This window comes from Lissotriton helveticus, chromosome 2_2, assembly GCF_964261635.1.
Source record: "Lissotriton helveticus chromosome 2_2, aLisHel1.1, whole genome shotgun sequence".
In the NCBI taxonomy this organism is placed as follows: Eukaryota; Metazoa; Chordata; class Amphibia; order Caudata; family Salamandridae; genus Lissotriton; species Lissotriton helveticus.
In genome coordinates, this window is record NC_136060.1 from 525733923 (window position 1) to 525756505 (window position 22583).

At 41.4% G+C, this 22583-nt stretch overlaps 1 protein-coding gene across 1 annotated transcript in view; it reads right to left on the reverse strand.

Moving 5' to 3' along the window:
* Positions 1 to 22583, reverse strand: part of LOC144821935 (alanine--tRNA ligase, mitochondrial-like) — a 189817-nt gene that overhangs the window by 94724 nt on the left and 72510 nt on the right. The window contains exons 12-13 of the mRNA XM_078679085.1: positions 20563 to 20732; positions 19950 to 20063 (exon numbers count right to left, since the gene is read on the reverse strand). Coding sequence (XP_078535211.1) covers positions 19950 to 20063; positions 20563 to 20732 — 284 coding nt within the window. The remainder of the gene's footprint in view (positions 1 to 19949; positions 20064 to 20562; positions 20733 to 22583) is intronic.

The following is a 22583-nucleotide window of genomic DNA, read 5'->3' on the forward strand; positions in this document are numbered from 1 at the left end:
AATACACCGGCAATAACCAAATACTTTTCTACTCTCTCCGAGAAAAACCACTCATTTCTCCGTACTTCGGAAGAAGAAAAAAAACAAATTCTTTCAATTATTGATTGTGAACATCAGTCAATATTACTTTCTGAACTAAGTAATCAAAATCAAGGATCAACAAATCCAGAGATAAATCTGTCAAAGATTCTCCCCTCGGAAGAGTACTGTCAATCAATCCTAGAGATGTCGCAAATAACACCAATTAGACAGCAGGATAATGAATTAGCCAACGAGGTCTCAGTAAACAACATTACGAAGATCGAAGAGCAGAAATCAGTGACTCCGTTAAGAATAAACCAGCCACTCACCAGCTCCCCAGATAAATCACCTAAACTGTACACCAATCAAACTAATCTCACTGACCTTTTTTTTCCTAATTTAACCCAGCCAGCTACCGTTCCACCCCTGTCAAAAGCACTCTTTTCCCTTCAAGACATTTTGGAATCAGTTCTCACCCATCTCGGTCAAATTTTAACCAATTCAGATGACACTCTGGACGTCCAAATAGGCATTCTCAAATTCTTGGTGGAAGAAAAAAAGAAAAAAGAATCATTTAAAGTCTCATCCGATAAACCAGAAATGGTCAACCCGGTACAGTCTGAAGATGGTTGTAAAAAAAGATCAAGATCTCAAAAAATGCAAAACGCAAGTACACAAACATCAGATGCGAAAATAAACGAGATTGAATTTAAGAAACTACGATCAAAGGAAAAAATTCCCACAATCTATTCTCTGAAGAAGCTCTTCAGAGAAGAAAAGGAATATACCTCCGAAAATAGCATCAAAAATGATCCCATTTTTTCCAACAAAGAAATTGAGAAAGGTCAAGGTACGATATCCCCTGAAAATAAAATACACTTAACAAAGGATATCAATGAACATGAAATAAAACAGACGGGAAAAATTATAAACAAAGAAGTGAAGGAAAATATGGGAAAGAAAAAGCGAGGACGACCCCTGAGAAGAATCCATAAAAAAAAAGGGAACAAACTCAAATTTCAAAGACACACTTTTGCTAATTTGGTGAACACTTCATCGACTAAAATAACTACGCTGGCGAAGCCTTTGAATCCTAAAGCAGAAGAATACTGCCAGCCAACAGCAAGAAAATCATCAGAGCAAAAAACTAGTAACACAAAAGATCTACAAGATCACAAAATTTGGCAGTGGGACAGAAAACAATCAAAACACCTAACTATCGAGGAACTGTTTCCAACTGACAATATCCCGCTCAATCGAGGAAGAATAGTTAATCTATTGCAAGAAATTCCTTCCCTGAACTCTCTGACAAGTAAAGAAATAGACCTAGTACGCTTCCCAAAAAAAGAAAGTATTAAATTCGTACAAGTGTCATTCTTCTCTCCAGTTCTTCCTGGAATAATTATAAGAGAAAAGGAAATTCTACAAAAGCATGGTTATGAAGTAATCTCAATCCCAGAAATCAAAACCAACTCACAAAATGCAGTAGTAACTACACAACCTCATACTGAAAATAAACTCAATATAGAAAGGGATGAACATACAACAAATAACATGAGTAAAGACATATTAAAAATACAAGTAATGCATGGTGAAAGGTCGGTTTGGTCCCGGAATATTAATCCAAAAGAAAAGGAGAATAACCTACTATCTTGGACGTGGTTACCAGAAGTATTAAACGGCAAAAAAATGGACAATCTACAACAACGTCAGGTTTAGCAAAGGTTTGAAATTATCGTTATGGAACATGGCCGGGAAAACTACCAATAAAATGAAAGATGCAACAAAAGATAATCCAGACATTCTTGCTTTGCAGGAAACATGGTTCACCACTTCCTTCACGCAAAAAGGATACTATGTCTACGAAAATCCAGCAAAAAAATCTAAAAGGGGTCACGCAAAAGGAGGCATGGCAATCCTGCTGAAAGAAGACTATTGCTGGTCACAAGAAACAATTGATACTTATTCGCACAATCTACAATGTATCAAAGTTCAACTTAAACTACAACCAGCAGACATTTATAAGAAAATATTACTTTTTAACATCTATGCACCACCAAGTAAAAAACATGACCCTTTATTCGATCATCTCTTAGAAACCATATCCAACATCCTCGAAGACCAACATCACCTACCATATATCATCATGGGCGATCTAAACGCCAAAATATCAAATAGCGAAATAAAGAAATGGTCAACATTATTTAAGGAGGAATCACTGGAAATAGCACTCCCGCAATTTCCAAAAGGAGTAAAGTCGGATAAAAGAGGAAGCCTGTTATTATCATTCCTTCCAAGTATAAACGGGACAATTTTAAATGGAAATATCAATGGAGATAAGCCAGCTTCATTCACTAGACAAGGAAACGGAGTCCCCTCCATTCTTGATTACTTCATATGTGGGAATGAGTTAAAAGAACAAATTTCTGAATTGTCTGTTACATTTAATGAGGAAAGCGATCATGCCCTTCTTTGCTTAACAACACTCTGGATGCCACAAACCACTTTCCAGAACGATCCAATATTCAGTAAACCCAAAATAGAAGTAAATCTAGTCCAGCGTCGGATCTTTTGGGGGGCGGAAAATTTGGACTATTTGAATGTACTAATTACACAATCCCAATTATTAACCGTTACTTACTCAGAAGATCTTATCAAGAACTATGAAATTGTATTAAATGAACTTAAACACGCAATACAAAGCGAATTAAAACAGGACAGACCAGCACAAAGAAAGTGTGTTAGCAAGTACAAAAACTGCAATCAGCCAACGGTAAAAATGCTTAACAGGATGATTCGGGCTCAGTACCTGAGTAAATCGCCAACATATAAAGCTGAAATAAATAAACTAAAGAATCAAATTCGTAGACAATTTGCCAAACAGGAAAGGTTGAAACAGGACCGCAACTGGATTGATATCCAAATAGCAGCAAGGCAATGCAATCAACGAAAATACTGGTCTTTGATAGCTAAGATGACGGGAACTAAAAAGAAGCTTGAAGCAATCCCCGTCTCAGAAGAAGACTGGGGCATATTTTTAAATGATCTATATAAACCCAACATGAAGGGATGGGCGAGAAAGGTCACTGAACAAGAAAAGATAAACAATGATATAAAACTCTCCAGGGCCTCGGCAGTGTCAATTGCCTTGAATATCAAAAAGGCAAGAAGTACGGGCGCATCCGGTCCTGATCAGATCCCGATAAAGGTTTATCAAGCTGACCAAAAAGCATGGGGTCAGATGTTAGCGCCATTATTCAATTACATATTCGACTCCGGGAACATTCCAAACTCGTGGAAAGGAAGCACAATAATTCCTATATACAAAAAAGGAAAAAGGAGTATAGCTGGCAATTATAGACAAATTGCTTTAATGGATGCTGGCGGAAAGATCTTTGCGGCAGAAATTCTCGACCGGTTGAAACTTTGGGCATTTTCGAAGGGATTAATTCCCATGTTTCAAGCTGGGTTCCGATCGAACCATTCGGTTACGGATAATATAGCTATATTTCAATTTTTATTAGATAAATACGTAACTGGGAAATCGCAAACAATATACGCAGCCTTTATTGACTATTCAACAGCGTTTGATAGGGTCGATAGGCCGACACTATGGATGAAACTGAGAAAAATGGGTATCCCAGAGCCTCTATTACAATTAATCGTGAACTTACATAGTAATACCTGGTGCCGTGTCCAAATGGGGGGGGAGAGGGGCCTGTCAAAGATAATATATACATCTAATGGCCTAAAGCAAGGGTGTCTTTTGGCCCCGATCCTTTTCTCCCTATACCTGAGCGACCTACCGTCGCATTTACAACAAGGGCAATGCACTCCACCGAAAATGGCAGCTCAACGGATACATTGTTTGCTGTATGCGGACGATATTGTCTTGTTCGACCTGACACCCTTTGGTCTTCAAAATCTCTTAGATACTTTACACAACTACTCGAAAGATCATTTTTTAATTCCGAATATAAATAAAACTAAAGTAGTTGCATTCACAAAAAAGAAAAAAGAAGTGAAGTACCAATGGAAACTGGGAGGAGAGATCTTGGAGCAGACAAAGGAATATACCTATCTTGGAAGAATCTTTTCGCATAATATGAGTAACAGCAAACAAATTACCCATTTAAAAAGGAAATGTGATCTACACGCTGGGGCAATATCACGCTTGTATAGGAAGACAGGAAGCAGGCATTTCTCAGCACTAATAAAAATTTATGGAGCCAAAATCTCCCCGGTTCTATCTTACGCCTCTGAACATATTCCCCTAAAACAATGGAGTTATATGGATATAAATGAAGGGAAAATACTAAAAAAGCTATTGAAAGTTTCTAATTCAACACCTGTACAGGCATTAAGGCTGGAATGTACGATCACCAGCGCATTTGCGATATCAATAGCGAGCCTCATTAGGTGGGCATATAACCTTCTGCATTCCAAAGAGGGTACCCTACGACATTTGCTAAAAATTGAGATCTTTAGTGAGGATACCATCAACTCTATATTTGTGAAAAACATGGGAGAGGCTTTCTGCTTAGCAAAAATTAGTGCAGAAATGTTATCATCTTGGACACCCGCACAACTCAAACTATTTTTAAAAACATTTTCTCCAAAATTGAGTTACGAGCTAGATCACTCCCATTGTACAAAACTATCTACGTACAAAACTTATGCTGACTCCCAAGAATATAAGCTAAAATTGCCATATCTGGAATACACTCTTACCCATGGTGCAAGGCGTACGATCATGATGTTACGTCTGGGTATACTCCCCTTGTTATCCTTTACCTCTTCCTGGAAACTAAATAGTCCCTCACAATGTAATCTGTGTTCGGGGGGTAAACAGAACTTAGAGCATTTGCTCTTCGTATGTCCAAATAAAGTCGTTGTCACTGCTAGGTTATCATGTCTAGAGCCTATATATCGGTCCTGTAGGACCACTAACGTAAGGGATTTCATCTCCATATGCGCTAAGCCACCTAACGAATATGTTTGTAATAAGATTTATACATTTTTTAAAATAACACTGAAAATGTATTAAGTTGTATGCAAATGTAATATGTATTTTCTTTTTAATAATTTTGTGGTCCTCGAAAGAGTACCGAAACAAAATAAAAAACTTTTGACTTTTTGACTTTGTCTGCAGCAGATGTTTTAGTACAACTAAAACAACTAATTAAAATATATAGACAACTAGTCCAATATGTAATGCGGACTTCAACCATCCAACCTGTAGTTAAAATTCCACAGCTGACCCCACATCAGGGGAACACGAATAAAATTACACCACAGAACATACAATCCTGCCTAGGTAAAGTACCAGCTAAACGGGAACAAATACCATTCTGGTTAGCACAAAAAATCACCCAAATAGAGGCGGTGTTTCCAGACACCACCCCTGTGGATAAGCACAGGATTCTGACTATCTGTCTTCCAATGGGAATCGCACCACACGTGGAGGACTGTGACACTTGGGGTACAGTCTTTGCTTCCATTTACACAAAAACACATGGTGTACCATCCATGTCGGTAATACCAGATGTGCTAAAACAAATTCAAGACGAATACGGTCCAGAACCCGCTTTAACTCTCGGTATGAAATTACTAAAAGACTTCAAGCAGGTCTCGGCAATATTACTAGCCAACATAAAAGGAGAAGCAGCGAATGTGGCGATCCGCCAGAGGTTAAAAGAGACAGATATAGCTGACCAACCAGCTGAAATTGCCAGAATTATAGAAAAATCCTATGAAGAACTAGGTAGAGATAGTTTGGGTGGAATACCAGTAAAGCCCCAACTAATTGAAAGTCCTGAAAAAATATTTATTAAAAATAATCTAAACAGTCAAAAGAAGAACTGGGATGGAAACAAACAATCCAATCCAAAAGAAAAGAGATTCCAGTCCAGAGGAAGGTCTCCTCGGCGGAGAGAAAGATCTCCGGACCAAGGACCCAAGTCTCCCCAAAGGGAGCCCTCTGTGAAAAAATACAACCTTAGAAATAGGGATAACATAAAGAAACCGGATAGATATCAAAATTTTGATACACGTCCCTCTCAATCTTTTCAGACTTCCTCGCAGAAATCGGAAAGAAGAGGACGATCGGAACCCAGGGAAGGGCACGTCAAGTCCAAAGACAAGGAACCTGCTCATCAAAATAAAAAATTACAGTTTCCAAAAAAGAAGGTAGCCAGTATTAAAGTATTCAACAATGCCGAGAATACTGAGGACACAGCTGAAAAACGGAGAGTGGGCTCAGACAATGCTAGACAGCGCAGCAGAAGTGAGCATAGCACGCAAAGTCCTTATGAATCATCTGGAGACAGTGGACACGAATGAATACATTCAGGTGGAAACTGCAGACACCAGAGTTAGCAAACCTCACAAAATATATGAAATAACTTTACGTATAGAAGGGGATAAGACTAGGAAAATAAGGGGCCTTTTTTGGGATAATCTCTCCAAGGGCTATGACATCCTTCTAGCTGAAAAAGATTGGCCACCAGAGTTCGTCAGGGAGTGCCCACATGGCGAAGAAATAATTATGCCTGCCTTCTCAAATCATATTCCAATTCATAAAAAATATACACTTGCAAGAAAGTGGGCAGTAGCTCAAGCTCCTGCTTTATATAAAAATCATGTAGGATGGGATGAGGAGTCTCCTCCTCACAAAATCCAGTTAAAATCACAACCTACTGCACAAAGGCAGTATCCAATCAAGCAAGAAGCTAAAAAACAGGTAAAAGAAATTCTAGATCAACTAGAATACCAGGGGGTGATTGAAACTTGCACCTCACAAATGAACAACCCTTTGTTTCCTGTCTCCAAACCAGACAATTCATATCATCTAGTTTTGGATTACAGACACCTTAACTCATGTTGCAAAACTTTTGCAGTGCAAAACTCGCATAGTGCTGCACTAATGAATAACATAGTGCGCAAAAAATATAAAACAACATTAGACATCTCTAATGGATTCTTTTGTCAAAATATAGCACCAGAGAGCAGATACTTGTCAGCGTTCTCAATAAATGGCGCTCAAAAAGAATTCTGTCGGTTACCCCAGGGGTACAAGAACAGCCCACGATTATTCTCAGCAAGAGTAACAGAGTTACTACAAACATATGACGACGAAGCATTATCGTATGTCGACGACATATACCTAACAGACGATGACTTGGATACTCACTTGAAGAGAGTGAACACCATAATACTTGGGTTCGCGGCAGAGGGTTACAAATTCAACTTTAAAAAATCTAGAATTGCCCATCTAACAGTCCTGTTCTTAGGATATGAATTATCAAGTGAAGGCAAAAGCCTGGCTGACAATTTCCTAGAGAAATGTGCCGTACTCCAAGCACCTAGAACACTAAAAAACCTACAGTCAATTCTAGGCTTCCTAAATTTCGGAAGAACATACATTGCAAATTACGCAGAAAGGGTCAAACCCCTTTATGATCTAATAAAACCAGATTTAAAAAAAAACAATTGGACTCAAATACACACAGAAATTCTGAGATCCCTACAAACAGATATGTTAATTAAAACAAAATTAGAAACACGTGATAACACACGCAACCTTGTGATTCGAGTCATCCCAGGAAGATGCGGATTCACATACCTGACCTCTAATGAGGGAGAAAAGGTACCAATTGCATTCAAATCACACTTGTACACTAAAGCTGAAAAGAAATTCAGCATTAAAGAAAACATTGTTCATGCAGTTCAAACCGCAATAGCTAGAGAAAAAGATAAAGCTGACGGTAGACACATCACAGTCAGAACAGCAGAATCAGCCTTTGAGGCATTAACAACCCCGTGTAATTTACCAACAACAGCATTGAATCTGGAATGGATACAATGGGTGAATTCAATTACAATGGACAAAGTAAAATACTACTTTGATCCAGAACTAGAGGAACTAAAATATCTAGAATATGAAAGAATATTCCCTCTGCCAATCGACATTCTGCCATTACGACAGTACGCTTGTGTAATCTATACAGACGGACATGCTCAACCATCCGTTTGGGGAGAACAAGCATACAACCCCACATGTGAGATTACAAAAGAAGTGTGGCGCGGAGGTATACTAAGACCTCTATTAACAAAAACACACTCAGTAGAAACTAATTCAGAACAACAGACTGAAATAATAGCATTGAAAATGGCGCTAGATAATGCAGATCGCAAATTCCCGACACTCATAGTGTCCGATTCGTATTACTGCGTCAAATCATATAACAGCGATTTACAGAAATGGATTCAAAACGGTTACAAAGATGACACAGGTGCAACAATAAAGCAAAAACTGCTTTGGGAACAAATAGTTCTGTTAAAAAAAGAACTACCAAAGACTCACGTGATACACTCACTGAGTCATCAGCGTGATGGCGTTCACGTTGCAGGGAATTCATTGGCTGAGAAAGCCACAGCGGTAGCAACTAAATCGGCTTCCGTAGCTAGGAAAAAGCGTGCAGTAAAATACATTGACGGTGAAACAATGCTGGCGGTGAAAACGTCATCAAAAGGCGACTGCTCAGCGTTACCGATCAGTTACCCACTCGAATATACATACATAATCGATGCGAACTCCGTTCCTTTTGCTCGAATCCCTGGAGTGGGGGATAGAGTAATTCCAAACAAGGACAGGAGAACTTTGTTAATAGCAGACGCACATATGGGCGAGGGTCTCAGACACCTCAAACTAAAAGATTCTCTGGAAGAACTACAATCAGTGTACTGGTGGCCAGGCATGAGCCTGCATCATCACATCTTTGTAAAAAAATGCCCGGGCTGCAACAGAGATCGCAGCGGCGAGAGGAACGGGGTAATACCATGGCGTTTCACTCAATAAGGGCTAAACAATAATCAGTGAAACAAGTGTAAATAATGCGTCCCATTAACAAATAAAGACTAGTTTCCACTTATAAATGTAGACCCCAGCACTCGGCTGACGTCGGGACTGTTATACAAAGATTTGCGAGTCTAAATGGCATATACGCTAGGAGCATGCTACGTTTGACCAATGTTTTCACTTTAGCCCTCAAGCTTGTGGGAAAGCACGGCCAAATGAGCATAGCGAAGCGGGATTCTTCTCACTTCCTTCCTGAGGGATACGGGATGGTGTAAAGAAAAAACCAAGGCATAAAGCAATCTATAACAGCAAAGGTATTAGGTTCGGGAGCTGGGTGGGTCAAACATCTAATAAGTGTCCAACGTAGTCTAAACAACTTGCCAAGAAATTCTCTGAGGGGATTCAGTCCGTACGAATTACTGTTTGGGACTAGGATGCTAGTCTTAGATCTTGACAGTCAGACTTCAGTGGTGAAAGAAAAAAGCTTTGATATCAAAGATCGTTTGGCTATTTTACAGGACTTAAACGAAACAAGAAAAGACCTGAGCAACATAAAGTTGAAACAGCAGCCAACAACCACTGAAGAACCACCACCTGTCCCAGCAAGACCTGTCTGGATTCCAAAAATCGGGGATCTAGTCAGAGAAAAGATCGCGGTAAAGAAGGAATTTGGGCCTTCTTACAGAAAAGCAGTTCCTGTCTTGTCCATCAACGGGACGAGATCAGTTGTACTACCGCCACTTGCTGGTAAAAAGGAGAACCGAGTTGTATCCATCGACCTGGTAAAACCACAATCATGTGGCCGATAACAAACAGTAGGCCAAGTGGACTCCCGATAAGTAGTAGAACACCGAGGTTTGCTACAAGTACAGAGGTGCTAACTAAAAGGCTAATCACATTCGAAACGCCTACAGAACAACAACAAGGAATATGCAACAATGCAATGGAACTCACACCTCTGAAAACCCAAATAAAAACATTTAGTAGAGACACACCAACCTACAATGAAGTAACAAATGAATATGCAGGAAACAGTAATCCTGAAACAATTGGAACAATTGATAGAACAGCATCCGGCTACTTCATCAACTTTGATGATTCTTCAGAAGATCTAAGTGAATCAAAGACACAGCCATCAACAAAAACTTTTAAAGACAAAGCTAAGGAACTTTTGAAACAGCTGAAAGAAACCTATCTGATTTCTCCATGGATTGAATTTTGGGTGTCCTTTGGTGTATTTATCCTGATACTTTGGCTCATCATGATACTATGTTTGGGACGCTTCATTGAGGGAAAATATGCAAAAATGGACACAGCAAGCCAGAAAATCAACTTGATCCTCAAGCCACACACGTCTTCACACGTCGAGAAAAGAAAACTTTCTTCAGTCAATTTCACAGCCAATCCTATACCGGGTGGGGTAGCATGGGACAATACTGACTATGAAATCTATGGTCCGGTTGAAATCCTCAAATATCCACACCAAATCAAGATCTCGTTGAGTGACTTTGTAAAACCAAACTCATTTGCTGATGATTGGGACTTTGAAAGTATTAATGACATGATGTCTGACCTAGTGATGTCTGCTAAATTTACCAAACATGATTATTTGCAGGGTTCATCTGATTATGACAGTATGTACTGCTACAACCACTATGGTAACCATTTTTTACATAAATCAGCACAACCTAGAAATGTTTTAAATTATAATCAATGGGAACATTGTGCAACCCCTCCAAAAGGAAGCTCAAGAACCTTTTATGACAAATATTCATATTTTTCAGGGTTCAATACAAGTAAAGCTGAAACATTTTATTTCAAATTGTCAAATAGGACAGGAACAAAAACCATGCTTACAAACACGAAATTGATATATTCGGACTCATTTTTTGAACAAATGAATACATTTGGTTTTGATTATTGGGACAAAAAATGTTGAAGTAAAAAGTGTTTGGGGTACAAAAGAATGGCAAGTACAAGGTATAGAATCATTGTTTAGAGCCTGCATGATCCCAGAACAAATTATATTCTTGAATGAAACTATTCAACAAACTACCTGTCTTGGATTAGCCAAAATCAAAGACTTAAATAAACCGTCTATTCCAAAACCAACAATGAACAGCAATAACTCTGCAGATGAAGAGATAGACGTAAACTTTGTATTAAACCAAAACAGAACAAATCCTGATTGGAAACAATGGTTGATCTGGCCCACAGATACTAATAACTGTCAAGACAGATTCCTGAACAAAACACAGGGGTTCACATTGACCAGGCCAGACCCTAGATATTCCCAAAGACAACACCCAGGGATAATCACCACCTACAGTGTGGGCAAACTCTGCCTTCAATGGCTACAAACTTCCACACTGACAGAGATTAAGCAACACCTAACTTTACTTACTGATGGTGCTGACTTGCGTGATTTCATTATGGGACCGCGCAAACAGCGTCAAAAATGCTTCATAGCAGCCTCTATATATGCAGCTTACAACGAGGCCTGGAAGATAACTCAAATTGAGACAGCAGAAAGTATACGGGAAATTGACCGTATTAATTTGGAAAAATCGCTTTCTGTAGTGGACAATGGGTTAATGACTCTGTCCTCCAGAATCTTTTCATTGGACAGCATTGTGTCATCAGCAATCGACATAATATCGCAAGACTTACTGTTGTTACAACACGGTCAGTCTCAATTGCGTTCTATTGTACAGCTTGGCTGGACGTTACAAAATCTGCGTTCAGGCTATGTTCCTTGGCGTTTAATCAACACAACGTCACTATTCAATATCTTTAACCTTACTGATAAACAAATCAGTATGGCACAGAAGGGTGCTGATTATACAATCCTGAGCATTGAGAAACTCGAGAGATTACCATTGACAATGTCAGAACGACCTGTCATTGAATGGATAATACATGGGATAATTAATATTCCGATATCTACTTTCAGGTTTCAATACTGCCAAAAATATATACAGGCTGGCATGTACGAAAAATTGGGAAAAGGATACATTAAGACAACATGGAACTTGCCCTATTCACATGCATGTGTCAGTAATAAAGGACAGAAAGTGTTTCTTAGTGGCAATAATTGTGCGATGTCACTAAGCGGTACACTTCTGTGTAATGGAATTAGTTTGCATGGAGCCTGTGAAGGGAATTCAAATAACCTTTCATGTCACCAGCTAGGCACAGCTGCAACAGAGATAGAACCATTCTTTAAAAGACTCTATAACGGGAGTTACATTCTAATTGTGGATCGCAGATGTAGTAGTCTACTGCCCGGGGTTCCTTATCTTGTTAGTACGACTGCGAAGGTCATGTGCTGTGGACGCTTATTGTTCCCCAGCTCCTTTCCAGACAGGGAGGCAAGGGCATGGCCTAACTTGAAAATTACTTCTATTCGAGTTGATACTTTAAGCAGAATGAAAACAGTGTTTTTTCAGACGCCGACCAGGCTCACGTCATCAAAAGAAACGTATGATCTCCTAGTCGCAAGGACGACTGCAGAGATTCACTCATTGTTATCAACTAATTCCCCCATACATTTCGCAGAAATCCTGAATGAAATCTTAAATATTTCTGATACCAGTGGAGTCTCAAATGTATTTAAGACAGTATTTTCGATGGCATTAACACCATTCAAAGCCATACTGGGTATTTTTCCAGACTTCGTCCATTCGATTTTTGGAGGAGTTCCCCTCATTTTGGGACTAATTGCAGGAATCCTATTCTTAGTCCTTATATTTCGTTATGGCAAACCATGTCACAGACAAAACACCCGCGACAAGGGAAGAAACAATCCGAGCCATTGGATATCGGGACCGGATATCAAAAATCCTGGGACTAACCCGGCTTAGAGACCTGAACATGACTTGGTTTCTTTCATTTCGGCCGATATGGCAAAGATGTGCTTTACCTGTATTAAGGTGCATGCTGTGCGGAGAAGAATGCGTGTTGAACACCTGTCTGACGCTACAATCGGTTGCGCCAATGGATGCAGAAACATTGTTGGGTCCGGTAAAGGCTCATGCATTGTGCTGCCCTCAACGGCTGCCAATCCTGATGACGGCATTCGTGGAAACTTCACCACTACGATTAAGGGGTAGTGAAGATCAAGATGAAAGCAGCATCGATCAGGTACAACCTTCTGTCAGCAATACTACTCAAAACGTCAATGGAGACAATCATGCACATGAATGCATGGTTACATCCTTTTCCGAGTTAGTGGAACTCTCACAGGAAGCTGTTGACAGCTTTTTCAGCAGTCTCAATGATATGATGTTCTCACCAGAGCAGAAATAATGACTCTTAAACAAGCTAGCACACGGCGTTCCCGACACCTTGAATTTGGCCTTCAACTTTAATAATAAAGTAGCAAGATCAACTTTTCCTCCAGTCCACGGACAGCAATTTTTTTAGCAGCCCCAAAATATTTTTTTTAATTTTACGGGACACTTTTTCTTCTGCTTAAAGTAAGAACTATTCTTAGAGAACTAATTTCTATTTTTAGAAACTTCATAGACATTAGCTGCCCGCTGGTATGTTCATAAATATTTTTGAACTGTGATGAAGTGGTCTCGAATTTTTCTTCTGTATTAAGAGCCATTTCATGTGTAATTCTAATATTCAATTACTAATAATGTATACATATGCGTGATTATTTTAGCATTATTCTACTGCTTGAGTGCATATAGTACATATGACTATTTTTTTCCCGTATGTTACATAATTTCAAAATGCATTATGTGTATTTTGGGGTGGTAAGGTATACACGATACTCTACAGTATGTTTTACTATGCCTAGATTCGTAAATATGGCCATAGTTAGCGTGGAGTGGGTGTGATGTATTCCTATAGGTTCTGTATCGATCCCCCTATTCCTGACCCTATTCTGGTTAACAAATTAACTAGCAGCCATCCCATGATGCAGAAACCGTTATCTGATTACGCCAGACCACGGCACAGAAGCGCGTTATCTGATTAGGTCATAACGTTTGCCATCTAATTAGGCAAGCAATATTCCTCCAGCCCCTGATAAGGCATACGGAGTTCTCAAAACAAATCAAACCTATGACAACCTGGGAAAATCCCTGCGGCCATTGTTTTGATTTCTCAAAGAACTTCAGTAAAAGAATGTGCTAACGACCAGCTCGTATGACATCCTTATTGACGTATCTATGTCCATCCTTACGTCAATCTCGGCACCTTACAGGTATAAATATTACCGGTATTGCCTTAAGCAAACACACGCGGTGGTGACGAGATCGGAGCAGCGAGACTTGCCGAAGCCCAGGAGAGAGCGAAGCCACCGGCGCTGCCCCGCCTTCCTGACGCGCTGAGAACGAGACGCTGCTTTCTCCTGCCGAGAAATCCAGCTCCGGCGCTTCCGAGCAGCCCTCGCAGGCAGCTTGGAATATCGAGACCTCAGACGAGAGATACTATCCCTCAACCATCCTAGATCTCAGGTACAGAGCTGAATAACCCCTTACAGAGAATTCTTGAGTCAGTCACTTGGCAAAACAAACTTAACTTAAACTGCTACTTTCTATCCCCGCACACGTATTAGGCTTAGGTCAGGTACACTGGGGTAGGCATAGTTAAAAGCACCAGTTGAGTACTATTAGTTAAATGTATATGTGTATGTATATATTCTGTCCATTTTAAATAACGTATGGCTTAGAAACCATATCAATGTTTTTACAGTATTATTTTATAATTCTGCTTTTATTGTATGCACTTTACTTAACCATAAGTATTGCGATAATATCGATCCATTTCTCCTGTACGAGAAAAGAGACTGATCAATAAATAACATCTTTTATTGAACACGCCCGTCTCTTCCTTTTCTCTACAATCTGGTGAAACTAAGAATGCACGTACTGACTGAGTAAAATAAGTTGTCTTTTGTTTTCACACGACTCTAGAGATACACTGTTGATTAAGGGAGAACAAAGTTGTCATGTTCTATGGTTGTCAGAAACTAAATCCCTTCTTGTCTATCCAGGGAGGTTCAACTCCTCCTTGCCTATTCGAGAAAGTTTCTAGTGAACTCTGAGCTAGCTGGCAAACCCAAAACTTTAAGTCTAATATCGACAGTAGAAGACCTAGTTAACGTCTGGTCTAGGTCTATACTATTGGAGGTATTATTCCAATGCGCAGAGCCTATTGGGATAATAGGAACTACACTACAAGAGGAGAGGAGCTAGACAGGAAGTGTTTAGCAACAGGCACAGGGGGGACTAACAAGGAAAGTTCCTAGGAGAAGGCACTGGAACAGAGAGGAAAGGAGAGGAGCTAGACAGGAAGTGTTTAGTAACAGGCACAGGGGGGACTCACAGGGAAAGATCACAGGAACAGGCACTGGAACAGAGAGGAAAGCAGAGGAGCTAGACAGGAAGTGATTAGTAACAGGCACAGGGGAGACTCACAGGGAAAGATCATAGGAGCAGGCACTGGAACAGAGAGGAAATCAGAGGAGCTAGACAGGAAGTATTTAGTAACAGGCACAGGGGGGACTCACAGGGAAAGATCATAGGAGCAGGCACTGGAACAGAGAGGAAAGCAGAGGAGCTAGACAGGAAGTGTTTAGTAACAGGCACAGGGGGGACTCACAAGGAAAGATCATAGGAGCAGGCACAGGGAAAGGAGAGGAGCTAGACAGGAAGTGTTCAGTAACAGGCACAGGGGGGACTCACAGGGAAAGATCATAGGAGCAGGCACTGGAACAGAGAGGAGAGGAGAGGAGCTAGACAGGAAGTGTTTAGTAACAGGCACAGGGGGGACTAACAAGGAAAGATCATAGGAGCAGGCACTGGAACCGAGAGGAAAGGAGAGGAGCTAGACAGGAAGTGTTTAGTAACAGGCACAGGGGAGACTCACAGGGAAAGATCATAGGAGCAGGCACTGGAACTGAGAGGGCAGGGGGAGGAGCTAGACAGGAAGTGTTTAGTAACAGGCACAGGGGAGACTCACAGTGAAGATCATAGGAGCAGGCACTGGAACATAGAGGAAAGGAGAGGAGCTAGACAGGAAGTGTTTAGTAACAGGCACAGGAGAGACTCACAAGGAAATATCATAGGAGCAGGCACTGGAACAGAGAGGAAAGGAGAGGGTGGGCCTAGACAGGAAGTGTTTAGTAACAGGCACAGGGGGACTCACAAGGAAAGATCATAGGAGCAGGCACTGGAACGGAGAGGAGAGGAGCTAGACAGGAAGTGTTTAGTAACAGGCAAGGGGGGACTAACAAGGAAAAATCATAGGAGCAGGCACTGGAACAGAGAGGAGAGGAGAGGAGCTAGACAGGAAGTGTTTAGTAACAGGCACAGGGGAGACTCACAGGGAAAGATCATAGGAGCAGGCACTGGAACCGAGAGGAAAGGAGAGGAGCTTGACAGGAAGTGTTTAGTAACAGGCACAGGGGGACTAACAAGGAAATATCACAGGAGGAGGCACTGGAACAGAGAGGGCAAGGAGAGGGTGGGGCTAGACAGGAAGTGTTTAGTAACAGGCTCAGGGGGGACTCAGAGGGAAAGATCATAGGAGCAGGCACTGGAACAGAGAGGAAAAGAGAGGAGCTTGACAGGAAGTGTTTAGTAACGGGCACAGGGGGGACTCACAGGGAAAGATCATAGGAGCAGGCACTGGAACAGAGAGGAAAGGAGAGGAGCTAGACAGGAAGTGTTTAGTAACAGGCACAGGGGGGACTAACAAGGAAAGATCACAGGAGGAGGCACTGGAACAGAGAGGGCAAGGGGAGGGTGGGGCTAGACAGGAAGTGTTTAGTAACAGGCACAGGGGGACTCAGAGGGAAAGATCATAGGAGCAGGCACTGGAACAGAGAGGAAAGGATAGGAGCTTCACAGGAAGTGTTTAGTAACAGGCACAGGGGGGACTCACAAGGAAAGATCATAGGAGCAGGCACTGGAACCTAAAGGAGAGGAGCTTGACAGTAAGTGTTTAGTAACAGGCACAGGGGAGACTCACAGGGAAAGATCATAGGAGCAGGCACTGGAACAGAGAGGAAAGGAGAGGAGCTAGACAGGAAGTGTTTAGTAACAGGCACAGGAGGGACTCACAGGGAAAGATCATAAGAGCAGGCACTGGAACAGAGAGGAAAGGTGAGGAGCTTGACAGGAAGTGTTTAGTAACAGGCACAGGGGAGACTCACAGGGAAAGATTATAGGAGCAGGCACTGGAACCGAGAGGAAAGGAGAGGAGCTAGACAGGAAGTGTTTAGTAACAGGCACAGGGAGGACTCAGAGGCAGGGAAGAAAGAGAGAGTAGGAACAACAGCCAGAGTGTTAGGAAAAAGAAGTGACACCTAGAGAGAGACATGGAGAGTGCATGAGTAATATAGGGAATGAGGACTAATGATTGGTACCGTGCATACACTGAGTGGTGCAACAAGGAGTGAATAGAAGCAATAGTGAGGCACAGAGGTGAATGGAAGACAGGAAACGGAGCTGGTGTGTCCAATACTGGAGAGCAGGCAAACACTGCCCCGGTGAGACTAAGAGAAAAGACAAGGAGAGGGTTTGAGCTACAGTGGGAGCGTGGAATGACGACTGAAACAGGTGGAGCCAGAGAAGGAAATGAAGGCCGGGATGAGCGACATAAATGTTCAGAATAAGAACAGGACAGGTGGGACACGGGAAGAGACACGAAGCACTGGACGTCATCTGAAGACCGCAGAGAGTTGAATCAGGAACCAACTTCACCCATCCTGAGACAATGGAGACTATTCACGGCTCCTCTACGGGAGACCTCAAAAACCCAGTCCTGTGGACAAAATATCGGGGTGTACATTTTTTTTTTTAGTTCTATAGAGCGCGAACTAGACCCGAGACATCGAGTTTCAGACGCTTTACATGAGCACCAGTTTCGTTACAGATTCATTTTTGTTAGGCACAGGGAGATTAAGTGATTTGCCCAGAATCACAGATTGTTTAGCATCATTGTAGAGACTCGAAGCCGGTTCGACCGCTCTAGCCGTACAGCTACACCCTCTCCTCATGACATAAGTCTTCTATGGGACGGAACCTCAAAGGCCTCGTCCTGCAGACCGAGGGACCGAAAGCACTATGGAGGAGGACCTCAAAGACCCAGGCCTGTGTCCAGAACATTGGCCATGAGGACATTGTAGCTTTCCCGATGCTAGCCTAACTATGCACGCTGTAGGCCGCTTCTGCTTTGCAGACGTTACCAAAGCACCCGTTTGTTTTTGGGCCGCATTGCATTCTCGCATATAGTTAGCACATGTTTATTGCCCTTTTCCTGGGATTTAGTCTGCACAGCCTAGGCAAGGTCAAACAACACTGCTTCTATTATTCTCTGTGGTCGGACACTGACACCTAAACAAAATAGAGACACCCAGCTGCTGTTTTTGAAAACTCATTCTTTATCATATAACCCAGGACATTTTGTACTAAACAGACAGAGAGCAGAGGCTGGCAGACGGCAAAAAGGTCCAGAGACAAGAGCTGTGCCGGCTGGGATGTAGAACTATCTATGAATGCTAAGGTATGGGGTCTGCCGCCATGCCCAGAGATCTATAATCTATAATCATTTAGCTTTCGTAGTGAGGGTGGGTTTAGGCAAATCTATCAGATAATACGCCAGGACTCTTTAGTGTATACGGTCTAATAGCTATGCTGATGACAATACTGACCTGCCTTTGTTTGCTAGTTGTGGCACAACTAATGCATATTAGAGCACAATAGTTTCAATAAATATGATACATTTTCCTCGTCTCTCTTTTCTATTTATGGTGGACAAGAACGAGTGAGACAACGAAAGGGGGCGACTTGTAACTGCGATCCTGATAGGTTTGGGAGTGCGTGCCAAATCCTTTGTCTGTTTGGAAAAGTTAGGAGGGCAAGTGTTACATTCTGTATTTTGTATTCATATCAATACACCATTTGTATTTATAGATGTATGCCTTTAAGGCATGAGACATGTTATGTTTCTGTATTGGTTCTTTATTCCAAACAGAATTGTGCTAATGTAACATTCTGTGCTTGGAAAGCAGTTGTATCCTGCCTCACCATTGACAGGAACTTTGCTGTGCTGATCTTCAAATAAACTACTGGAAATTACCTTTTGGATTGAATTCTTACAGCAAGTGAGGCACAGCGTCGGACCCATAGGTAGTGACGTGGTACGGTTACTCCGTCCCTACACACTGATGTTCTATGGCCCCAAGCATAGTTCTGTTCTGAGCAGAATGCCTGCAACATGGGAAACACACAAATCCTGTATGGCTGGAACCGTAAAGGGCCAGTCTCGCAGACATAGGGCCGTGGAGCACCCAGGTCTTTTATGGAGGTGGAAACTGAGTTTTTTTAGTGTTTGCAGGTGGTGTCAAAGAAAGCACACAAACACTAGCTACAGAAAACTTCCTATTCTAGGGGATAAAGCGACTCAAAGTCATTTTGAATCTTTTAAAAACCAGCAGAATACAAGGGTACCACTTAACCTAAAGCGTTCAACTGTTAACAGCACTGCAAAGTATGCTAAATACATGGTTACCACTTTTACGTAAAGGGTTCTATTGCAGGCACTACTGAATTCAATTCTGATGGGAAAATATGGAAATAGTTACAATGACACACTTGTTTGTAATCCATTGAGCGACGGCCGCTGCCTGAGGTACATATAATAAGAGTGGACCCTCTACGACAGTGTAAACAAAATCCTCCACCCACCCAATTTTTTCACAATTATTCTGCTAAATTAGCAATGTTTAAATATATGTAAACATATTTAAACATTGCAGTTAAGCTCAGTTACTCCATTTTACACATACTACCAGTCAGCATATAATGAGAAAAGTTGTTAGTGACGGACCATTACAAAGTGGCTTACTGCCGGTCATGTTATTCACACTTAAACCAAAGCAGGATGCTTCTCTTGGCTAGTGACTGTAATCCCCCCTGAGATCACTTAAGGCCCCCCAGGGGGCCAGCCCCCCTGTTTGAAGACCTCTGCTCTACAGTGACCAGGACAGAGATATTATATGACTCAATGGCACAACCATTTAACTACCTGTTGGTGACTTACCTACCTCGTCAATAAAGAGCGTCACTCGGTCCCCAACCTGCAGGTTGTCTGACGCAGTCACTTCATGGACGACGTACCCTCCCGCCACATGAACGGCCTCCACCGGGAACAGAACATCCTAAAAAGGAGATCGAGGGGAAATGTAATCACAACAATATCCTGCAGGACTCCTGTTCACCACGTATTACATTTATAAATCCAAGTCTTGGGACTGGCTGAGCTAATCCTGACATTCAACAAAGAGCTGTAACTATCAACGATACCTACGGTTAATAATATAAATTAATGCTTCGCTCCTCCCAGACTGGATCTCAGGACCGCGTACTGTTCAAGAAATGTAAACTAGGATGATAAGCTCTCTGAATCTTTGTATGATCAGCGCCAGGAAGCCTTTCAGGTGAAAGTAATGCTTTATAAGTGTCATTAATAATAGTAAGAATAAAAGAGATTTCGGATCTGAAGCTAGAACAGACATTTTGGATTCACTGGATAACTATATAACTATTGAAAAATGTTGCAGTCAGACTATATAAGAAGAACGGTGCTATATAGATGCCTCTCCAAGAAGTAAGAGTGACCCGGCCATCTCCCCTGCCGATGAAGAGAAGGAGTCTTACCTGCTGCTCCACTCGCATGAAGTATCCCGAGTCGTGCGCCTGCCCGCCCTGCTCTACGTAGAAATTGGTTTGATCCAAGATTACTCCACAGCGCTCGCCTTCCTTCACCTGGGAGTGCAGCGCTTGGTCTTTGTAGAGTGTGAGAACGGTGGCTTGGCAGGGGCTGAAGACTAGAGCGAGGAGAAAAAAGCACAGATTTGAATTGAATTTAGAGAAGGGTTTTGAAGTTACCTTCGTAAGAAAGAGATTTTATTTAAATCAACCAAGTGATGGAGCAAGGATTCGCATGTAACGCGACTTGCTTGTATTCAACCCTCTCGACATAGCGTTAATAAAATTAATCAACATGTTCGTATTACTAATATTGCATTACACTACATTTTGGGTATCTCGATGAAGCTTGCATATGTGCTTTTACTAATCGTAATCCACTTGCAACTAAAATGGCTGCTTTTACACGGGTGCTCTGCAAGGAGGAAACTTGAGAAGCTTAACTTAGTGTGAGAACAAAGCTATAAATCAAAGCTATTCGGTCAATTTTCATACATGTTGCTTGCCAATAGTCTCAGAGAATGTGGGCATCATTAATTGCCTTTCAAGAGAAGTAGCGATTGACCTTGACAAGACACCTGGCCTGGGGTAAAGACGTCAGCATCAGTCACCAGAGATGAGGACTTTGGTATTGGTGGTACCGTATCAGGACCACTGGAGTGAGACACCATGGCTCACCACGGCTGTTGGTGAGAATATATCCCCAGGTCCCGGGATCATAATTTGTCCCTTTGCACGTGTGAGGAGCTTGTCCAGTCCAGAGATCTCAGGGAGACCCATTCTATGTCTCAAAGGTCATCCAGTGCTTAGAGGCCCAATTGTCCCTTGTCCGGTGGAAGTAGGTCACCAGCCCAGATATCTTACACTGTCCCGGGTCAGATATCGAAAGTTAACCCATCCATGCTTTCCTCTCTGTGTTCGGATACTTATACTTTTACTATTATGAATTCCCAATTGGATATTAGTTAAAAGCATTAGCACTTTTTTGATAAATTGCACTTTACAAAATTTGCTTGTTATTTTGCATATTTGTTGTTTAGGCACCGGCACTTTTCTGCGCAATAGCACTTTATAAAGATTTCCTAGCTCTTTTGCACAAAAGTACCGTCTTTTATTGATGACATTGGCTGTTATTGGTCTACAGCAATTGCACTTTATGATGTTTTGCACTTTATTATGTTTCGGCTATTTTCATGTATTACCTGGTTTTTATCAATTATGACTTTTTAATGACAAAATGTATTTCATGTATCTCTTGTTCTGCTCAATAAAAAAAAAAAAAAAAAAAAATGAATTCGCAATTGCAATAACCAGGGCCTAGATGTATCAAGCCTTTTGCGAATCGCAAAGGCCGAAATTAGCAGAATTTCGGCCTTTGCGATTCGGAAACGGTCTATTTGCATGTTTTGGCATGCATCAAAAATTCGCTAATTAAGGAATTGCAAAATTTTGCGAATCCTTATTTTGCCATAGCATTTAAGGAATCGCAATTTTGCGATTCCTTAAATGCTATGTATGTAGCTTTTTTGAATTGCGAATTTTGGTTAAGAAATCGCAAATTACCACCAACTTGTAGTTGATGGCAATTTGCGAATTCTTAAAAAATGCACAATTTGGAATTTTAGAAGGTGGCATGTGACGCACACACATCCCCATAGGGCATGTATGTGCGCCATATGCACACACATGTACATTTCAGGGGTGGTGCAGGGTGCCCTTGAGACACCCCTGCACCCTTGAAATTATTCTCAATTTGCGATTAGCAAATTGAGAATCGCAAATTGAGATTAATTTCACAATCATTCCTATTGGCCTCCTGGTCCGAAGGAATGAATGGGAAATTATTCCTTAATTGCGAATTCGCAAATTGCGAATTCGCAAATAAGGAAGATTAAGAAATCGCAAAAAAATAGCGATTTCTTACATACATCCCATTTTGCGATTTCTAAATAGCGATTCCTTAAAAATCA